General features: G+C 41.3%; 1 protein-coding gene across 4 annotated transcripts in view; it reads left to right on the top strand.

Annotated features, from left to right (window-relative positions):
• The window catches only part of TGFBRAP1 (transforming growth factor beta receptor associated protein 1), a 78,339-nt gene that overhangs the window by 9,175 nt on the left and 47,485 nt on the right, over positions 1–21,679 (top strand). For 3 of the 4 annotated variants that reach the window (XM_035271813.3, XM_035271812.3, XM_008980214.5), the window contains exons 2-3: positions 10,027–10,731; positions 19,863–20,057. In XM_035271813.3, coding sequence (XP_035127704.1) covers positions 10,044–10,731; positions 19,863–20,057 — 883 coding nt within the window. In that variant the 5' untranslated portion in view covers positions 10,027–10,043. The remainder of the gene's footprint in view (positions 1–10,026; positions 10,732–19,862; positions 20,058–21,679) is intronic. The other variant, XM_002757465.6, reaches the window with a different exon arrangement.

Genomic DNA, 21,679 nt, shown 5'->3' with positions numbered 1-21,679 from the left:
ATCCCAGTACTTTGGGAGGCCGAGGTGGGCAGATCACCTGAGGTCAGGAGTTTGAGACCAGTCTGTCCAACATGGTGAAACCGTGTCTCTACTAAAAATACAAAAATTAGCTGGGCATGGTGTTGCGTGCCTGTAATCCCAGCTACTCAGGAGACTGAGGCAGGAGAATCACTTGAACCTAGGAGGTGGAGATTACAGTGAGCCAAGATCATGCCACTGCATTCTAGCCTGGGCAACAAAGCCAGACTCCCTCAATCAATCAATCAATAAGTCATTGTATTTATACAAAAACTGTAAATTGCAGGAAGATGCAAAGAAAGAAGGATACGTATGCCTAAAGCCAGAATCCTTGCCATCAGCCAGTCAGAGGAAGTCCAGTGTGTGGGAATGTGTGCCATCCTCTGAAGGCCCATTCTGAAGCTGCCCTTGTCCCCCAGACATTGCAGCTTTCTATATGGACAAGTGTCATATTCGGCAGATGAGAAAGAAGCAGTGTGTTTTCCTTTAGGGATTATTACATTGTTAAATTCAATCCCACCACTGTAGTTAATGGCAACTATTTTCTGACTCACAGTGTTAATCCCTTGAAAAGGTGTCTGAGGGTAGTATTTGATCAAATCCCTTTTGACAACTGCTTGGTTTGTAGAGTGCCTTGGATAGATACAGGCTCTTTGGAACTCAGCAGCAATTCTGAACTGATAGTAGCTTATAAAACAAGAGACTGATATTATGGAAAAATAATAGTAGGTTAATGGCTGTAACTTTTCTTACTAAATAAAGAGGAAAGGTTGGCTGAGGTTAAAATATTAAGGGCTGTGCATCTTAAGCTGAGTCTGGAGTTTATCTTTTGGGCAAACTTCTTGCTGTAAAATGAGAGAATAACAAATCTTTACTTGAGGTAGTGTGTCCTTTTTAAAATACAGATGCAGAATTAATCTTTAGCTTATTCATAGGACAGTGTCTTCTATTATAGGGCTGAGTTTTTGCGGTCCCTCCCCCAGGGTGATGAAGTTCTGGAACACATACAGCCGCCTAGGGTTCTGAAGAGTCTGTTTCTTTTATAAGCTGTTCAGTAATTGAAAATGTAAGGGTTTTTTGCAGACGCGTAGGACACCAAGCCAATCTTAAAGCTGGCTCTCAGGTAGACATTATTTGGTGGAACAGATAACAAAGTGTCATTTTTTGGTTCAAGAATAATTCCTGGTAAAGAGCCCATCTTAATAAATGCCAGTTTGTCATAGCATTCTTTTGGCAGAATATATTTATCTCTGTACCAGATTAGGAGTTCCCTATTTTGTCTGTGTGTATGTGTGTATATAACATGTATGTATGAGTGTATATAACACATACATACAAATATGTATATATGTGTTAAAACATATATATTTACTTATACATGTTAAACATATATATTAAAATCTTATGTATATGTTATGCTAATGGTTAATGTTGGTTGCTACGTCTTTTTTTTTCCTTTTTTTTTGAAATGGAGTTTCCCTCTTGTTGCCCAGGCTGGGGTACAATGGCGAAATCTTGGCTCACTGTAACCTTCCACTCCTGGGTTCAAGTGATTCTCCTGCTTCAGCCTCCTGAGTAGCTGGGATTACAGATGCCTGCCACCATGCCCAGCTAATTTTTGTATTTTTAGTTAGAGACAGGTTCTCACCATATTGGCCAGGCTGGTCTCAAACTCCTGACCTCAGATGATCCACCCACCTTGGCCTCCCAAAGTGCTTGGCCTCACAAAATTACATACCGCACCCCTCTCATAAGGCTCTTTTTATGTTTAGATTATCTACTTAAAAAATTGCCCTTGGCCAGACGCAGTGGCTCACACCTGTAATTCCAACACTTTGGGAGGATGAGGCAGGCGGATCACTTGAGGTCAGGGGTTGGAGACCAGCCTGGCCAACATGGTGAGATATCATCTCTACTAAAATACAAAAATTAGCTGGGCAAAATGGCACACGCCTATAATCCCAGGTACTCAAGAGGCTGAGGCATGAGAATCGTCTGAACCTAGGAGGCAGAGGTTGCAGTGAGCTGACATTGTTCCACTGCACTCCATCCTGGGTGATGGAGTGAGACTGTGTCTCAAAAAAAAAAAATTGCTCTTACTTCATATTTGTTCTTTATGCTATGACTTTTTAAATGATTCGCTGTCCTTGGTGAGATTTAGTACAGAGGAATTGGAAAGAAGAGTAAGATAGTAAATTAAAACTGAGAGTGGAGATACTTACATGGCCCTGTAAATGGAAGGGAGAGGGACGGAGGCCCATGACGTAAGAGGCTGGCCTCACAGAAGCTGCTGCCCCAGAAGGTGCACAGGGCCATGGGGCAGGGTGTTCTCGCCTGAGCCATCTACCAGGTGCTGATCTTTCTCTTCACCTTCCAGCAGATATTTATGGGAAATGATAGATGGAATGCCCCAAATTGGACTTTGATATCCTGAGAAATGGCCATTAAATATGGATACAATATAAACTAAGCACAGAATTTAGATAAATTAATAAATTATAAATCACTTGTTTGTTAAATGTGTTTCCATGCAATAAAATTTTAAACAAGGAATGTGCAGTTTGTGAATTCAACCAGGTTTATTAAACAGATTCTTTCTCTATTTCTGCCATGTAAATTTTAGAATCTGCTTTTTGAGTTACACACACACATACACATATTCCCTACCTGTAAGAGTTTGTATTGGAATGACACTTTTTTCCTCTGGATCAGTTAGGGGATTTTTTTTATTTTTGTAAAAGCATAATTTGAATACAGTAAAATACACAGAACATAAATGCACAAATCAATGAATTTTGATAAATCTGTACACTTGCATAGCTAATACCTTAAGTAAGATATAGACTATGTCTTTCACCCAGAAAGTTCCCTGTGTCCTTTTCCACTTTGTCATCCCATTCCTTCCAAAGTAAACACTGTTCTGATTTCTGTCACTATAGATTGGCATTGCCTGCTTTTGAAGTTCAGATCATTGGAAATACACAATCTAGGAATGATTTCTTCCTCTCAGTGTTTTTGAGGGTCATCTATTTGTTGCCTTTGTCAGTAGTTTATTTCTTTTTATTTCTAAGTATATTCCACTGTATAAATATGTCACAATTAATGGGGGTAAGTGGGTAAAACTGAGCTGTTCCCTGTTTTTTTTTTTGCTAATATGAATAAGCTTGCTGTGCATATCTTATGTCTTATGCTGGTCTTTCTGTGGATATAGATATATACCCAAGAGAAATGGAAATATTAAATGTGGTATAACTGGACAAATGCATGTTTAAGTTTAAAAAAACGGCTGAACAGATCTCCAAAGCTGACCATTTTAAACTCCTTCCAGCAATGTATGAGATTGCCAGTTGTTCTATATCCTCAATAACATTTGGTTGTTGTCAGTCTTTTTAATGGTAGTTGTTTTGGTAGGTGTGAAGTGATCTGGCTTAAAATAAATGTCGTGGTTAATGATGGTGAGCATCTTTTCATGTTCTTGCTGATCATCCATATACCTTTTGTGAAGTGCTTTAGTCATTTGTCCATTTAAAAATGTTTGTCTTCTTGTTATTGGTCTGTAGGAGTTTTTCTGTATTCTGGATATAAATCATTTGCCAGATATATGCATTACAAATTTTTCTCCACTTTGAGGCTTGACCTGTTTGTCTGTCCTTATGTCCTAATTATTGTAGTTTTACGGCAATTTCTGAAATCAGTTAGTGTAAGTCCTTCAGTGTTCTTCACTTTCAATATTGTTTTGACTATGCTATGTTCTGTGATTTCCATTTAAAATTTAAAATCAGCTTGTCAATTTCTGCAGAAAAACCTTCCAAGATGATAATTTAGGTTTTCCTTAATGTCTAAAAATAAGATTTTATGATTTTATCCATAAAGATCTTAAATATCTTTATTAGATAATTCTTTCCTACCTTATATTTTCTACTATTGTAAGTTTTTTTTTAAAGTTTCTAATTTGGGGGCTAGAAATATAAACTACTTTGTTTTTTTTTAAAAAAATTAAACTATAAAGTCATTAATTCTAATAGATTTTCTTTGGGTTTTTATGTAAACAGTAATGTCATTTGTGAATAATTATAATTTTAATACTTTTGTTTTTCTTTTTCTTTTCTTTTTTTTTGAGACAGAGTCTCTGTCACCCAGGCTAACGTGCAGCGGTGTGGTCTTGGCTCACTGCAACCTCTGCCTCCCACGTCCAAGCAATTCTCATGCCTCAGCCTGCCGAGTAGCTGGGATTACAGGCTCCTGTCACCATGCCCAGCTAATTTTTATATTTTTAGTAGAGATGAGATTTCATCATGTTGACCAGACTGGTCTCGAACTCCTGACCTCAGGTGATCCGCCAGCCTCAGCCTTGCCTGGGATTACAGGCATGGGCCACCGAGTCTGGCCTGTTTTCAATTCTTTGTAACTATTCTTGTTTTATCATATTGACAAAGATCCTAATACAGTGTTGAACTGAGACTGTGTATTAGTTTCTAGGGCTGCTGTAAGAAAGTACTATAGGCTGGGTGCCTTAAACAATAGAAACTTACTTCATAGTTCTGGAGGGTAGAAATCTGAGAGCAAGGTCTAATAACTTCAGACATTCCTTAGCTTATAGACCACCTTCCTCTTCCTGTGTCTTCACTTGTCTTTTCTCTATGTCTGTCTCTGTGTACAAATTTCCCCTTCTTATAAGGACACAGTCATATTGGATTAGAGCCCTCTCTAAATGACTCTCATCATCTTATTTCCATATAAGGTCCATTCACAGGTACTGGGGGTTAGGACTTCAGCACGATTGGGGGAGAGTCATGTCAACCCATAACAGACTGCAATAGTAGACACTCTTGTCTTGTTCCTTGTTTCAAAAGGAATGACTTTAAAATTTTGCTCTTAGGGTTTTTGTTTGCTTTAGATATCAGGATAATATGCTACAAGTTTTTGTTGCAAATGGGTGTCAAATTTTATTTAACGCTTTTTCTATATCTATTGAAATAATTTGTTTTTTTCTTTTAATTTATAAATACGGTGAGCTAAACAAAAGATTTTATTACCTTAAACCAGTATTGCATCCCAACTTAGCCATACTATATTTTTAATGTATATTTGATGATTTTGTGTGCTAATATTTTTGCAGGTTTATTGGTGAGTCAGAATGATCTGTGATTTTCCTTTTTCTTATATCCTTATCTGGTTTGAATATCAAAGTTATACTTTCAACTACTTTAATAAAGTTAGGATATGTTCCCTTTTTTATTTATCTTTTTATTCTTAGAAACATTTATTATGCGAAATTGGAATTAGGTGGTTCCTAAGTGTTTAGTGGAACTCGCTAGGAGATCCATCTGGACCCGGTGCTTGCTTTGTAACACAGACAGTGTCCATGAAATCCGGATGCAGCCAGTGCTCTGTGTGGCCCGTAGACTCATCCCGGTCATCTCTCCTCGCCTTGGCCTTTGCTATGAAAAGAAGTGGGGCCTCTAGAAGCCTACATAGCTTTTGTAACAGGTCTCTAAGTAAAGAACGCAGAAACTTTCTTTGAAACTAATGGGGTAATAAAAGATCTGTGGCACCCAGCCCCATATGTAGCCAGAAAGATGCCAAGAGTCATCAGTTCTTTTTTTTTTTTTTTCGAGACAGAGTTTCACTCTCATCGTTCAGACTGAAGTACGGTGGTGTGATCTCTGCTCACCGCAACCTCCCCTTCCCGGGTTCAAGTGATTCTTCTGCCTCAGCTTCCCAACTAGCTGGATTTACAGGCATGTGCCACCATGCCCAGCTAATTTTTGTATTTTTAGTAGAGATGGGGTTTCACCATGTTGGCCAGGCTGGTCTCAAACTCCTTACCTCAGGTGATCCGTCTGCCTTGGCCTCCCAAAGTGCTGGGATTACAGGCATGAGCCACTGCACCCAGCCAAAAGTCATCAATTCTTTTAAATTGATGCCAGATACTGACTAAAAGATAATGTTTCTGTGTACATTTGTAGAAAATATTAGTATTTTTACATTAGCATTTTTAAAGATGCTGACTAAGATTCTGATTATCACCAGTGGCAGAATCTTGAAAATGCTGATATGCCTATTCTTAACCTAGTAGGAAATAATATTTTTATTTTGACCCTTAGTACATATTGCTTTATACCATTACTGATTTATTTTTCTAGTCCTATTTCCTTCATAGGATGAGGAGACTCTTAGGAAGTGGGATTGTGTCTTGTAACTGTTTATTTTTGTTTTTTGCCCACTTAGAGGTGCTTGCTGCATATGCAATGTTAGCTTTAATTAAATTATGGTCCTTGAGCATACTAGCATTTTCCAATCTCTTCCCTACCTAGGTATGCATTTTAATTTATTATAATCATACTTTTAAAGTGAAATCATTTTTTATTTAATATTATTTAAAAAGAAATAGAAATCAAGTCTCAATATGTTGCCCAGGCTGGTCTTGAACTCTTGGATGCAAGTGATCTTCCTGCCTGGGCCTCCCAAAGTATTAGGATTATAGGTGTGAGCCACCGTGCCCAGCCTTAAAGTAAAGTTCTAACAAAAAGTTTAAATTTTAGATCATTTTGAGATCACACAGTAGAGTATGAATTGTACACCTTAGAGAAATGTTTCCTTTTATTACCATGTGGAAACTTCTCTGATTCAGAACCCCAGCAAGGTGTATTTCATAACAATCAGAGGTGTGGCCTAAAGTTTATCTTTTTAGGATTCATATTTTATCTAAGTAAATATATCATGTGAATTAGATCATGGAGAGAATTTTCCCACTGCTTAAAAAAGATCATTTTTAAAATTAATTTTGTTGTTGCTGTTATTGCTGTGAAAGCATCTCACAATTTTTCCCAGGCTGGAGTGCAGCGGTGCAATCACGGCTCACTGAAGCTGAAAACCACTGGCCTCAAGCGATCCTCCTGCCTCAGCCTCCTGAGCAGGAGGGAATACAGACGGGGCCCCATCATGCGTGGCTAATTTTTTATATTTTTTTTTGTAGAGACAGGTAAGAATAAATCATTTTTAAGTGCTAGCACGTTGCTTCCTCAGCTTTTATTTACCTCTATGTAATTCTGCATTATTGCACTTTTTTTTACGTTGACTTACCAAAGCAAGTCTTAATTTAAAGGCCTCTAACAGGAACTTATCTTTAGCAAGGCTTGAGTAACTAGTTTACTAGATAATGAAACAATATTCCATTTCTTTTTAAATATTATAGTTATGACTTTTTAGTAAACCATATGTTTCTCTCTCCCTCTCCCCTTCTCTATCCACCCCAGGATTTAGACTAAATATGAGGATATTATTTACTGCAAATGTGTTTCGTTTATCCATTATGCTAACCTAAGACAGGGGCTGGAATTATGGATAATATACTTTTAAGGAGCTAAATAAAAAGAGTTTCATTATAGGTGCCCAGAGTTTATTTCTCTATTCCTTCCACAAAGGGAGACACAATTTATATTTTAAATGACAGAATTGCTTAAGCCTACCATTTTAAAAAGACAACCCTGATTGATTAATCAATAAGGAAGAAGTATTTTATAATACTTCACTTTCACTGACTTAGATGTCTGGAAGCCTGCATTTCAGTATCTGGGTTTTACTCATTAGCATTTAAATGGAGAAAAAAATATTGTCTACGTGGGTTTTGGTGGTTATGTTTGGTTGAGACAAATACATGATGCTGTTTAAGAACTGTTTGTGCCACAGACTATTTATAGAAGCCTGCTGGAGTTCTTCACCTAGCCATACCTGGGATTCTGGGGATGTTCCCAGAGCCCCTAGGTACATGGACATGATTCTTTCTCTGTGGTGCCTTTTGAACCTCCCTCTGCACTTCGCCCAGCTCTGTCCCATAGTTTCTGTGAAGATGAGCGCCCATAAATGAGTGTGAAGATGTTTTAGGGGTAGGGCAGATATGTGAGTGTGTGTTCTAGCTTACATTGCAGACTGTCTTTTGGCAGAGGTGAACAGGTTACCCATATCTGAGGACAGAAGACAGCATTGTTTAATCTCTTGGTGCCCAACTTGGGAAATAAACACCTGAAGCAGGCAGGTAGTTTGAGAGAGGAATGGGAGCTGATCCACACTGGGAGGGAATCATAGTGTTTATGATGAGATCCAAAAGTTTGAGTGTTGGGTGCCAGCTGTCAGCATTTTATATGAACTGATTTACTTAATTCTGCAATGGTCCTGTGAAAGCAGGTACCGTTATTATGCTCATTTCACAGATGAGGCAATTGAGACTGGAATAGCCAAGTGTCCTTCAGGCTGCTGTAACAAACTCCCATATGTTAGGTAATTAATAGGCAATAGAAATGTATTGTTTGCGGTTCTGGAAGCTGGGAAGTCCAAGATTGAAGCATGGCAGGCTCAGTGTTTGGAGAGGGCCCATCCCTCAGGGGTGGTGCCTTCCAGCTGCCTTTTCACACAGTGGAAGGGACAGATAAGCTCTCTGGGGCCTCTTTGATAAGGGCACTGATGCCATTCATAAGGGCTCCACCCTCATGACCTAATCACCTCCCAGATGCCTCGCCTCCCAGCACCTCTGTGGATTAAGTTTCAACATATGAATTTTAGGGGGGAAACAAACATTCTGACCATAACATCAAGTAATTTGCTCAAGTGATGGGAAAAAAACAGGAAGGACTGATGTGTCCACAGACAACCCTCCTCCTCAGTCCTGGGTGCCCTCCCTCCTAGGGAGGGGGCCTAGGGAAGGGGCTGGAGTCTCACTCATGTATAGCTGTCATTGCCCCCATGGATGGGGGCAGACAAGAAATTGTAGAGTTCCAAAATTTTCAAGTTGAAAGGCACTAAAGAAGTGCTCTGATTCCTTCCCTTCCCTGATGCGTGAACCTTTCTTGAATATTTCTGAGAGGTCTTACCCCCTATGCTGGAATGCCTCCAAGTATTAGGAACTTAAGCTCTCCTGAAGCAGTACTGTTCCATGTTCGGAGAGCTTGAAGTGAGGAAGTGATAGTAGTAGGGAACCTTTCACTTCAAACTCTCTGAACATGGAGCAGTGCTGACGCAAGCCCAGCCAGCTGCCCTGCAGTGCCCGTCATTCTCTGCAGTCCTCTTTCCAGCTCTCTGATCCCCTGCCCTGCTCCCGATCATAGGGATGGTGCCTTTGAGTTTGCTTCTGGTCGCCTGAGAAGTCAGGAAAGGCCACCTTACCTGGTCTTCTCCCTCTGACTTTGTGGAGTGTGAAAGCACAGTTCTCGCAGAGATGAAGTAGGAGGCCACAGGCTAATGTGGAAATGGAAAGTCTTGCTTCCAGTGGGAGCCAGGGACCAGTCCACACATCCACTAAATAGCTCCACTTACCACCTGAAAGCCTTTTGAGATCTGAGGCACACCTTTACTCTCCACATGAACGTTTACTCCGGAGCGGGGGCTGATGTGTCTGCCTTTTTGGAAAGAACACAAAGGTAACCAAAGGCTGGCTCCTGCCTTGGTGTCCCTGGCAGGATCCTGCGACTCTGGTTGTGTTCATTGACTAAAGCGCATATTCAAGCAGCTGTAGAAACTCAGGGAAGATCAGTGAGGATCATTTCTGCCTTTTTCAGAAATCCCTTTTTTTTTTTCAAATGGGGTCTCATTATATTGCCCAGGCTGGCCTGCAACCCCTGGGGTCAAGCCATCCTCTTGCCGCACAGAAATCCTTTTGTTACGTTGTCTGTGGGTGAATGCATGCATTTGTCTTCTGCCTGCAAGTGTGTCTCCCAGGAGCAATGTGAGGAGGCTCCAGGCGACTCCGTGTGGGGACTGAGCAGGATGGCACATGATCACAAGCACATGCATGTGTGTGTATGGGTGTGTGCGTGTATGCTTTTTTGCTGGGGTCTCTTGCTGTCTGATGGGGGAGATCCGTGGGGAAAAAGTTTCTTTCTATTTTTTGATAGCGTGGAATGATTTTCTTTAATGAAAATTATAACTGGGGAATCCACATATCATTATTTCAACCTCTGTTTCTGCTTTTTCTTTGTTCCTCTAAAAGTAGTTTTTCTCTTTCTCTTCCAGCAGATCAGCCAGTAGACATGATGAACATCAAAGCCTTTACGCTTGTCTCTGCCGTGGAGTGGGAGCTGCTGGTGGGCGACAAGGAGCGTGTCAACATTGAGTGTGTAGAGTGCTGCGGCAGGGACCTCTACGTGGGCACCAACGACTGCTTTGTCTACCACTTCCTGTTGGAGGAGAGGCCAGTGCCTGCCGGGCCGGCCACGTTCACTGCCACGAAACAGCTGCACAGGCACCTGGGCTTCAAGAAGCCTGTGAGTGAGCTGCGCGCAGCCTCAGCACTCAACAGGCTGCTGGTGCTGTGTGACAACTCCATCAGCCTGGTCCACATGCTGAACCTCGAGCCAGTGCCCTCGGGAGCCCGCATCAAGGGGGCGGTCACGTTTGCACTGAATGAGAACCCTGTGACTGGGGACCCATTCTGTGTGGAAGTTTGTATCATCTCTGTCAAACGCAGAACCATCCAGATGTTTCTGGTGTACGAGGACCGGGTGCAGATCGTCAAGGAGGTGTCAACCTCTGAGCAGCCCCTCGCTGTAGCTGTGGACGGCCACTTCCTGTGTCTGGCTCTGACCACTCAGTACATCATCCACAACTACAGCACAGGTGTCTCCCAGGACCTGTTTCCCTACTGCAGCGAGGAGAGGCCGCCAATTGTCAAGAGGATAGGGAGACAGGAGTTCCTACTGGCGGGCCCCGGAGGGCTGGGTGAGGAAGATGTGTTTGTGCTCCTGGTCTTTTTGGGTGGCCTCTGTGATTGCATGTTGAAACCAGAGAGTGAGATTGGCGCTGTGCAGAATAAGTCCTCAGCAACATTGGGCGTGTGTGGCAAGACAGAGGCAGGAGTGCCTGACCAGTGCTTGATGAAATCCAGTTCGATCGTTTTGTGGACATGGGGTTAGAATCATCAAACCAGTTTCTTTTCACAGTGAAGTGGAGCTTGAAAACGGCTCTGGTGGTGTTACCGGGAACAGGACATTCTCAGCTCTTTGTCATCTTGGAAGAAAGACTTTGGCCAAGAGGCAATTCAGGGATAGCAGAGAGCTTTACTGAAGGGAAGTAGAGAGCAGAGAGTTTATGTGGAGAGAGACGGTACATTCTGAAAGATAAGGCACTCTAGGATGCTGAGAGTGAGCCAGCAACCCTGAGAGTTCTGCATCAGGTTTTTATGATGCTGGATATTTTCTTGAAGTTCCCACCTGTCTTAAGTTTCTGCCTTTTTTCTTTGGTTTTCCTGCTTCTACCTTAAATCCCTGCCTTTTCCTCCTACCTAGTTTCTACCCTAAGCTTGTGGGACCCTCAAGCTTATTAGTTGGTGCCCATGTGCAGCCAGTGGTGGATGTGAATCCTACCTAATGGCTGCATTGCTCTTCCACCCCAGGAAGGTTGTACAGTGGTCAGCTCCATACTTACTGCACCTGTGTGTCACTTCAGAATTTCTCCTTTATCCACTTCCCTCCTCTCTGCTCATATCTAGCATGCATTTATTTTTTTTTTGAGACGGAATCTTACTCTGTTGCCCAGGCTGGAGTGCAATGGCATGATCTCAGCTCACTGCAACCTCCACCTCCCCTATTCAAGCAATTCTCCCTGCCTCAGCCTCCCAAGTAGCTGGGATTATAGGCATCCACCACCACACCTGGCTAATATTTGTATTTTTGGTAGAGATGGGGTTTCATCATGTTGGCCAGGTTGGTCTCGAACTCCTGACCTCAGGTAGTCCTCCAGCCTCAGCCTCCCAAAGTGCTGCAATTACAGGCATGAGCCACCACACCCGGCCAGCATGCATGTTTTGATGGTCTCTGGGATGTGAGATCTTCCAGACCTCCCTTTTCTCAGGGACTCTTCCCTTCTTCTCATGTTTAGCTATATATCTACTCTAACAGTGAGAAAATTATTTTAAGTAAATAACTACAAAAATAACTCCATAAGGCTTCCTAGTAAAATTTTCCCACAAGGGTGAGTTGTCATTTAATAATTTTTGCTCCTCATTCTAAAAAGAATTGAGGCTGGGCGAGGTGGCTCACGCCTATAATCCCAGCACTTTGGGAGGCGGAGGCAGGTGGATCACCTGAGATCAGGAGTTCGAGACCAGCCTGATCAACATAGTGAAACCCCATCTCTACTAAAAATACAAAAATTAGCTGGGCGTGGTGGCAAGCACTTGTAATCCTAGCCACTCAGGAAGCTGAGGCAGAAGAATCGCTTGAACCAAGGGGGAGAGAGGTTGCAGTGAGCTGAGATTGTGCCACTGTACTCCAGCCTGGGTGACGGATCAAGACTCTATCTAAATAAATAAATAAATTTTAAAAAATGAGAAGAAGTTGAGGTAGCTCAGTAAGTGTTTTTAATGTCATGTCCATAACATTTTCTCTTTTATGTCCTTCCATTTCATCCCACCAATATGTTTTTCGTAGCTAGCTCCTCAAAAGGGGCTTTAGCAGTTCTTGTACGGCCTTAACTAATTCTCTGGACAGCCTGATCGAAATTAAGCATCAGTTCTTTAACCTTAGTGATGTCTCCTGGTATTTTCTTCTAGCCAGGGGAGGCTCATATTAGAATTAGTTGATATGTTTATGGTACAGGGATGCTGGCAAGAGAGTTAAAATATCTCTTAACACAGATATTTTTTATCCTTGGAGAGTTTTTGTATAGACACCTCATTTCAAAGTGCTGAGTGCAAACCTATTTTCTTGTTAATAACAAGAATTCCTGTCATGAAGTATTTCATGTACGTGTCCTGATTGTCACTTTTTAAAAAAATAGACTTTATTTTTTAGAGCAGTTTTAGGTTCACAGCAAAACTGAGAGGAAACTACAGAGAGCTCCTGTAGACCTCCTGCTCTCCCGTTATCCACAGGACAGTGGTACAAGGCTCACATCTTTAGTACCTGAAGTACCTAATAGTTTATATTAGGTTGACAAATATGTAATGACATGAATCCGTCGTTACAGTGTCATTCACAATCCTTTCACCACCCTGAAAGTCCTCTTTGCTCCACCTGTTCATTCCTCCCTTCCCCTAAGCCCCAGCACCTGCTGGTCTTTTTGTTGTTTCCATGGGTTTTTTCTCTTCCAGAGTGTCACCTGGTTCGGACCATATAGTATGTAGCCTTTTCAGATTGGCTTCCTTTGCTTAGTCATAGGCTTTTCTTGTTTGTTTGTTTTTTTACTCCCCCACTCCCCCCAGGGAGATGGAGTCTCGTTTTGTCACCCAGGCTGGAGTGCAGTGGTGTGATCTCGGCTCACTGCAACCTCCACCTCCTGGGTTCAAGCAATTCTCCTGCCTTAGCCTCCTGAGTACCTGAGACTACAGGTGCACACCATCATGCCCAGCTAATTTTTGTATTTTTAATAGAGATGGGGTTTCCCCGTGTTGGCCAGGATAGTCTCAAACACCTGACCTTAAGGGATCCACCCACCTCAGCCTCCCAAATGCTAGGATCACAGGTGTGAGTCACCACACCCAGCCAGTAATATGCATTTAAGTTCCTCCACATCTTTTCATGGCTTGACAGCACAGATTCTGACTTTTTGAAGAAAGAATTCTTTAGCCTAGCCACATTTTTTTTTTAAAAATTGAGGAATTCTGTATTGTGAAATATTTTATTGTAGAAAGCATATATAAGCTTGTATAATAAAGAGAATAGCATAATGAACGTGGTAGAGACGTCACCCAGCATCAGGAATTCTCAGTTTATACACGTTATGCCCTCTGCTTATTTTGAGGCAAATCCCAGACATCGTAGCACTTCATCTGTAAACGTTTTAATATGTATTTCTAAGTTACAGATACCTAAGAAAACCACAATAGTATTACATTCCTAAAAAACCTGACTAATTTCTTAACATCAAATATATCTAGATGTGTTATATTTCTCCTATTACCTAAATCATAATAGACATAAATAGGTATATACACTTATGTTTAAGTATTTGTATATTTTTCAGTTTGTTTGAATCAGTTTCACACAAGGCCCATACATTGCAATTGATTGATCTGTTACTTTTTTTTAATCTACAGTTTTCTGCTTCATCTCTTTTTTGTTTTTCTTTAATTTTTTTGTTGAAGAAATTGGGTGGTTTCATCTATAGTGTCCCACAATCTGAATTCTAATGATTTCATTCCCATATTATTGTTTGACATGCCTCTCTGACCTCTGTTTTATCTTCGAATAGTAGTTAGGAGATTCAGGGTTTTAAAAAATTTGCTTGTTTTACACGAGGCAACACTACTCACTAGAGGTGGAGTACTTCTGTCAAGGTTACCCAATGCCTTCATCACTTTGTAATGTTAACAGCTGTCGACAGTCACTGTCCAGAACAGTTCGGTTATTCAGGGCTGCTAAATGGCGACATACTGTTTGTCTCCATTCTTCCTTCCTATGGTGGTGGCGGGGGGAATGCATCTGTGAAACTAAACTTCTCCTTAACTGTTTGGTTATCCCCAAATACTTTATATAGAAAGGCAAGATGAAGCAATTTTCAATATGGGAGTGTCTTTCCTACAAAAATGGCTTTCTAAAAAGTATCGTAATAAACTCATGAATGTAACTGCATGTGCTATGCTTGGTTTCATCCATGCCTAGTGGGAGTTTATTCTTGAGCACTCACCAGTCCTTTTTCCTTCCCCTAGAAATTTGATTCCTTCCTTGACTTGCAGTCTGTTCCTGGCTCACCTGGGTCTGGTTTCAGCCATGTCTCCAAGGAGCCTTGATGTTTACAGACCACAGTCTGGGAGCTAGAGGTGATTGCTGCTCATTGTTTCTAGGTCCTCCTTTCAGTAGGCAGTGCTGGGAAGTAAGTCTTTTTTATTTAATTTTACTCTTTTAGAAACGAGATCTTGCTGTGTTGCCCAGGCTTGCCTTGAGCTCCTGGGCTCAAGCAAGCCTCCTGCCTCAGCTTCCCAGGTAGCTGGGACTCTAGGCATGCACCACTGCACTTGGGTAAGGATATGTTTTTTAAAGGTAATTTCATTGTGAAATCATGTTGATAGAACCAATCCATCGTTGTACCTGTATCTCCTTTCAGCCACACCAAAAATCTTATTTCTCTACTCTTTCAAATAATTACTCCTTTGATTTATCCCACAGTACATACGACAGAGTAACTGGTCTGACACTACCACTCCCACAATATAATTATTGGAAACTTTAGTGGTTTGTGGCCCTTTCTGTCCTTAGGGTATTAGGCATATAGTCAAATTACTGTGTTTTAAAGTCACTTGGAATAGTTCTCCTCTGTGGTTATGCCATCAACTAGATTTATAGTTGGATTCGTTTGTTTCATTTTACTTTTGATTTTTAGAAATTGCTTTGGTTTATTTTTTATTATATAAATCTTTACAAAGTTCCAAGACAGATGGATACAGCAAGATCTCATCAAAGAGGTCTAAGCTCATAGCCAGTTTTTTTTTTACCAAGTTTCCCTCTCCCATAGGTAATCTTTATTTTTAGGGTTTATTCTTTCATTTTACAGTAAAACATAAATATGTAAATATTTATATCTCCTTCTTGGCTAAATGGTAGCATACTTTTCCTCAGCCTCTTGGTTAAGTGGCAGCATACTTGCTTTTTTTACTTAATATATTAAAGTAATCACTTCAGAGCATAATAGAGAGGTATTCCTCCTTCATTTTTATAGTTGTGCAGTATTTTGCTATGTAGAGGTACCATAATGTGTTCCATCTATTGAGGAGCATTTGGGATCTTTTTTAGTCTTTAGCTATTCTTAGGGACTTATATTTGTGTGTATGTGTGTTTGTTTTCAATGTATCTATTAGAAAGCTTTCTAGAGAGATAGCAGAGTCAAAGTATACATGTGAGGTATTACTGTAGTCTCCCTTGATAAAAGTTGCACCGTTTTATTTCTCCCTAGCAACCTATGAAAGTGCCTGTTTCCCTCCAGCTTTGCCAACAGAGGATGTTATCCAAACTTACATGCTTTTCCCAGTCCAGTATATGAGAAATGGTTTCTCAGTGTAGTTTTAATTTCCATTTCCCTTGTTTATGTGCATAGTTGAACATTTTTCACATGTTTAAAAGCCATTTACATTTCTTCTGATGGGAATTATCTCTTCTTATCTCTAGCCCTTTTTTTTTTAAGTATTCTTAAAAAAATATATTTGAGATACCAACTTCTCTGTTATCAAGTTTCAAGTATTTGTTTCTATTTTTTACTGTGCAAAAGCTTTTTTAAAAATTTTGATATAATCTTGCCAGGTGTGGTGGCGAGTGCCTATGATCTCAGCTATAGGAAGCAGAGGCAGGAGGACTGCTTGAGCCCAGGAGTTTGAAACTGTGGTGCTCTGTAATTATGCCTGTGACTAGGCATTGCACTACAGCCTGTGGAACACAGCAAGACCCTATCTCAAAAAGAAAAAGAAAATTATATATAATCAAATGTATCAGTATTTTCACATATTACTTTTTGAGTTTGAGCCATAATTAGGAAGATTTCTCTGTCTTCCAGATTAAAGACAAATTCACCTGTGTTTTCTTCTAGTACTTGTGTGGTTTCATTTCTTCTTTTTGTGGCAGAGTCTAGCTCTGTCACCCAAGCTAGGGTACAGTGGTATGATCTCAGCTCACTGCAACCTCCACCTCCTGGCTTCAAATGATTCTGCTGCCTTAGCCTCCCTTGTAGCTGGGATTATAGGTGTGCACCACCATGCCTGGCTAATTTTTTGTATTTTTAGTAGGGACAGGATTTCAGCATGTTGGCCAGGCTGGTCTCGAACTCCTGGCCTCAAATGATCCACCTGCTTTGGCCCCCAAAGTGCTGGGCTTACAGGCCTGAGCCACCACACCTGGCCAGTTTCATTTCTTATAGTGAAGAGTGTAAAGAATACATTCAATTTTATCCTTTTTTAAATATTTATTTATTTATTTATTTGAGACAGGGTCTTGCTCTGCTGTCCAGGTCAGAGTGCAGAGGTGAAATCTCAGCTCACTGCAACCTCTGCCTCCTCATTCATGTGATCCTCCTTCCTCATTGCCTTTAGTAGCTGGGACCACAGGTACCTGCCACCACGCCTGGCTAATTTTTGTGTTTTTTTTGTAGTGACTGGGTTTTGCCACATGGCCCAGGCTGACCTTGAACTCCTGGACTGGAGTGATCTGCCTGCTTTGGCCTCCCAACGTATTGAGATTACAGGTGTGAGCCACCATGGCCGACCTCAGTTTTATCTTTTTTATGTGGCTGTCTGGTTGTCCTAACAAACTGATTCAAGAGTCCATCTTTTCCTCACTGATTTAGGTAATGGCCTTTAATGTACACTAAATTTCCTAATGTATTGGGTCTCTGGATTTTCTATTTTATTCTATCAGTTCATTTCCCTATTCATGTGCCAATACCTAACTGTTTTAGTTATAAAGATTGATAGGTTGGGTGCAGTGACTCATGCCTGGAATCCCAGCATTTTGGGAGGCTGAGGCAGGCAGATCACCTGAGGTCAGGAGTTCTAGACCAGCCTGGCCAACATAGTGAAACCCTGTCTCTATTAAAAATACAAAAATTAGCCAGACATGGTAGTGCATGCCTGTAATCCCAGCTACTCAGAAGGCTGAGGCAGAAGAATTGCTTGAACTCGGAAGGCAGAAGTTGCAGTGAGCCCAGATGGTGCCACTGTATTCCAGCCTGGGCAACAGAACGAGACTTCATCTCCAAAGAAAAAGAAAAAGATTTGACTTCATTATCATCCTTTGCTGGTTGTAGTGTTAAGATTGGTGGGAAATAATAGTCAATAATCTTTATGATGCACTCTGTCTCAGCTACATGGGCATCGGGCTAAATGAACCAACCTTCTTAAGTTTTGTTCTGCTTGTAACTGGCACAATTACAAGCAAATTGAAAGATCGCTTGTAATGTCTCTCATACAGTACTTATATACAGATTCTGTCTATAGCACAGTAACCACCACTGTCTTTATATGACTTCAGAAATTAATAGTTTGAACAAATTACTATAATGACTGTAAATGCACTTTTAAACATGAAAGCTACACACTTTTCAAAATTATACTTTAAGTTCTGGGATACATGTGCAAAATGTGCAGGTTTGTTACATAAGTATACATGTGCCATGGTGGTTTGCTGCACCCATCAACCCATCATCTACATTAGGTATTTCTCCTAATGCTATCCCTCCCCTAGGCCCCTACTCCCTGGCAGGTCCTGGTGTGTGATACTCCCCTCCTGTGTCCCACTTATGAGTGAGAACATGAGGTATTTGGTTTTCTGTTCCTGAAAGCTACATGTTTTTATTTTGTTTCTTGCCATTCTCCTTGAATATAATTTGTGACCATTTCCATGTCATCACAAATTGCTCTGAACCTTCTGAAAAACCATACTTTGTTGAAATTTTCATAGTACAATTGATAATTGTGACTTTAAACCCTGTCCTATGACAGTGCTTCTTGAAGAAGGTAAATAATTCAGCTACTCTTTACCAGTTCCCTCTCCTTCTCCCAGCTTAGATAAGGGGGTGGATGAAACTTAGAGATTACACAATTGAAAATAATGCTTTTAAAAGGTGTGCCATTTTTACACATTTGTGGCATTTGCATGTTGACAGCACTCGCACTCCAGCAGCAGTATAGAAACAATAGACTTTATCACCTGTTTGGAGAGAATATAATTCGTTTGTGGGTGTTGATCTCAGTCCGCTCTGTTCCTAAGTGGGGCTGCTAGGCTTTTCCTACTGCTCCTCCTGGACTCCTCTGCCAATTACTGCTCACTCTTTTATTCTAGTGAAAGTTTTGCTTTGCATTTTTCATGGATGCCTTTGTTCTTGACTCTTCATCTTTTTCCTTTGCCGCCCCCCCCAGCACCATTTTTTTGAGAAAGGGTCTCACTATGTTCCCCAGGCTGGTTTTGAACTTCTGAACTCAAGCAATCTTCCTGTGTCAGCCTCCCAAGTAACTGGGATTATAGACACGCACCACTGCCCCAGGCCCTTGCCCTTTTTGTTTTAAAAACATTCATCAGGGCCTCTGTGCTGCATAGTTCTCTGGGGCGATGTCCAGCTGTAAGCAGGTAAATGCAGTGACCCTGTTTGAACTCCAGGGTGAGGCTGGGTAATGTGGCTGGTGCCCATGTAACCATGAGAGCTCTGCTGTCTAGAGCATGTTATTTGATCTGAAATTCAGCAGAATCCTCAGGATTATGCCCTATTTGAAAGTCACTTTGTCCTCACATGAAGACTCATGCTTTATAAATCTTCATGTGGCTTATATGGAAATGTATTTTTAGCCTCATTTTTATTTTTAAAATTTATTTTCAGGCAGCTTCTCGCTCTGTTACCCAGGCTGGAGTGCAGTGGCATATCACGCTCATTGCAGCCCTGACCTTTGGGGCTTAAGTGATCTTCCCACCTTAGCCGCCCAAGTAGCTGGAACTACAGGTGTGCACCACCATGGCTGGCTAATTTTTGTATTTTCTGTAGGGGCGGGGTTTCACCATGTTGCCTAGGCTGATCTCAAACTCCTGAGCTCCAGCACTATCTGCCTGCCTCAGTCTCCAAAAGTGCTGGGATTACAGGTGTGAGCTACTATGCCTGGCCTATTTTATTTTTTATTTTGCTAAGTTTGTGGTAATATTATTACAACCTCATTTTTAATCAGAAGTAAATATCAGATCTATATTCTAGGTAAGGTAGTTCTCTTCGCAAAAATTAAGTCTTCACACATACAGCGTATTATATCATTTTCCTTTCTTGAAATTTAAGACTGTATAGGAAAATTGCTGGTGGGCGGGGGCGTTCAGCATTTAGACATAGCTACAGGAAAGTGATACCATGCTTATTTGGAAGCCCACTTAACTCTTTCTTCTTGCTTCTAGGCATGTTTGCCACAGTCGCAGGGATATCCCAGCGGGCTCCCGTGCACTGGTCAGAGAACGTGATTGGGGCGGCCGTGTCCTTTCCATACGTCATAGCGCTGGATAATGAATTCATCACGGTCCACAGCATGTTGGATCAGCAGCAGAAGCAGACGCTGCCCTTTAAGGAGGGCCACATCCTACAGGACTTTGAAGGTACTCATTCACATAGAAGTTTTAATGAAATTTACTTAAGTCTTTTATGATATTTCTTTAGTAAGTATCATTTAGGAACTAGGCCTTGCGTTAAGCATAAAAGACACACAGATAACTCCAGTACAGTCTCTGTGCTTCAGGGGCTGCACAGTTAGTAGGGAGACAGACATTTAAACAAATAGCTATGGCAGCATAAGAGCTTGATCACAATCGAATAAGGTCCATTGTGAGAGCAGAGGAGAAAGTATTTCCTAGAGATATCAGGGAGGGCTTCCTGAAGGAGGTGCTGTTTTAGTCAAACCTTTAAGGATGTATAGGAATCAGTCAAGCAGATGTTGTGTGAAAGAACCTTCTGGCAGAGAGAAAGGTGTATGTGAATCTGTTCAAGAGGGCACTGTGGGCTTCAGGCCACACAAGCAGTTTATTATGACTGTGGTGCATGGTGTGTGTGAAGGGGCAGTGTGAGCTAAGGCTGCAGCAGACCAGGGTAGTCGGGAAGGCAGAGCAGGGAAGGACTTCATCTCATATGTGTGGTAAGCCAGTTGAAGGATTTATTCTGCTTTTCCTCAATTTTATTTTGAATACTTCCAATACAGAAAAGTTGTAAGAGAGACAAAGTAAGCTACCTGAAACTTTTCACCTAGGTTCAACATTTTGCTGAGCCATTTGAAAGTAAGTGGAAGATATGATATTTAATCCCAAAATTCTTCCACAGACATCTAAGAATAAGGGCTTTTTCCTACAAAGCCACAATGCCATTTTTGCACCTAAGAAACTTCACGTTAATTGCTAATACCATCTCGTGTCCTGCCAGTATTCAGATTTCCCCAATTGACTTAAGAATGGCCTTTATCATATTTTCTTCCAACCAGGAACAAATCTAGATTTATGTGTTGCATTTGCCATTTAAGGATTTTAGTCCACCAGACATTACCCTTGCTGTGTTCAGTGCCATCTTATAGACGCTGAGGAGGTAAGAAGACTCACAGTTCCCGTCATTAAGTGGATTAATTCCAGCGGGGCTCTGGCACATGCGCTGGGGTCTCACACAGAGTGGTATTGTGGTGCTGTGCCTGTTGAGTGGTAGAGGTGGGCTAAGGGTGTGGCGGACACACAGAGGAAGATGATGTAACCTACCCAGGTTGGGAACACAGGGAGGCTTCCTAGGAAAAGTGACTCTAGGCAGAGGAGGGACAGAATGTCATTTGAGAATGAGGAAAACTGCCTTAGTTGTGATACAGAAGACAGAAAGAAATAGTTCCCTATGAACAGGTGGTGCTTAGCTGAAAGTTTCTGCAGAAGGGAGCCAAATTTAATTGGGAAGCTTAGTAGTAGGAGCTAGTCTTGGACTGCAGTTCTGACTCCTCCGCAGACTACCTGTGGAGAAGCGCACAGATCAAATGAGGATAGCGGTGTTGGCCATGGGCCAGGTTAACTTGAAGGATTGCAGGGAGAGGAATACATTAATGGCAAGGATTTGGAGGTATTTTTGGTTGGCAGGTGAGTATGAAATATTATCTCATGCTTCAGAATGTTGCATTAAAATTTTAATTTTATCTGAACTAACTTGGAGGGGAAAGAATGTTTTAAAAATGTTGTGTATTCTTATTGATAATGTTCCC

Source organism: Callithrix jacchus, chromosome 14 (assembly GCF_049354715.1).
Source record: "Callithrix jacchus isolate 240 chromosome 14, calJac240_pri, whole genome shotgun sequence".
Taxonomy (NCBI): Eukaryota; Metazoa; Chordata; class Mammalia; order Primates; family Cebidae; genus Callithrix; species Callithrix jacchus.
The sequence above is the reverse complement of the archived record's forward strand: the minus strand, read 5'-3'. Positions and strand labels throughout refer to the sequence as shown.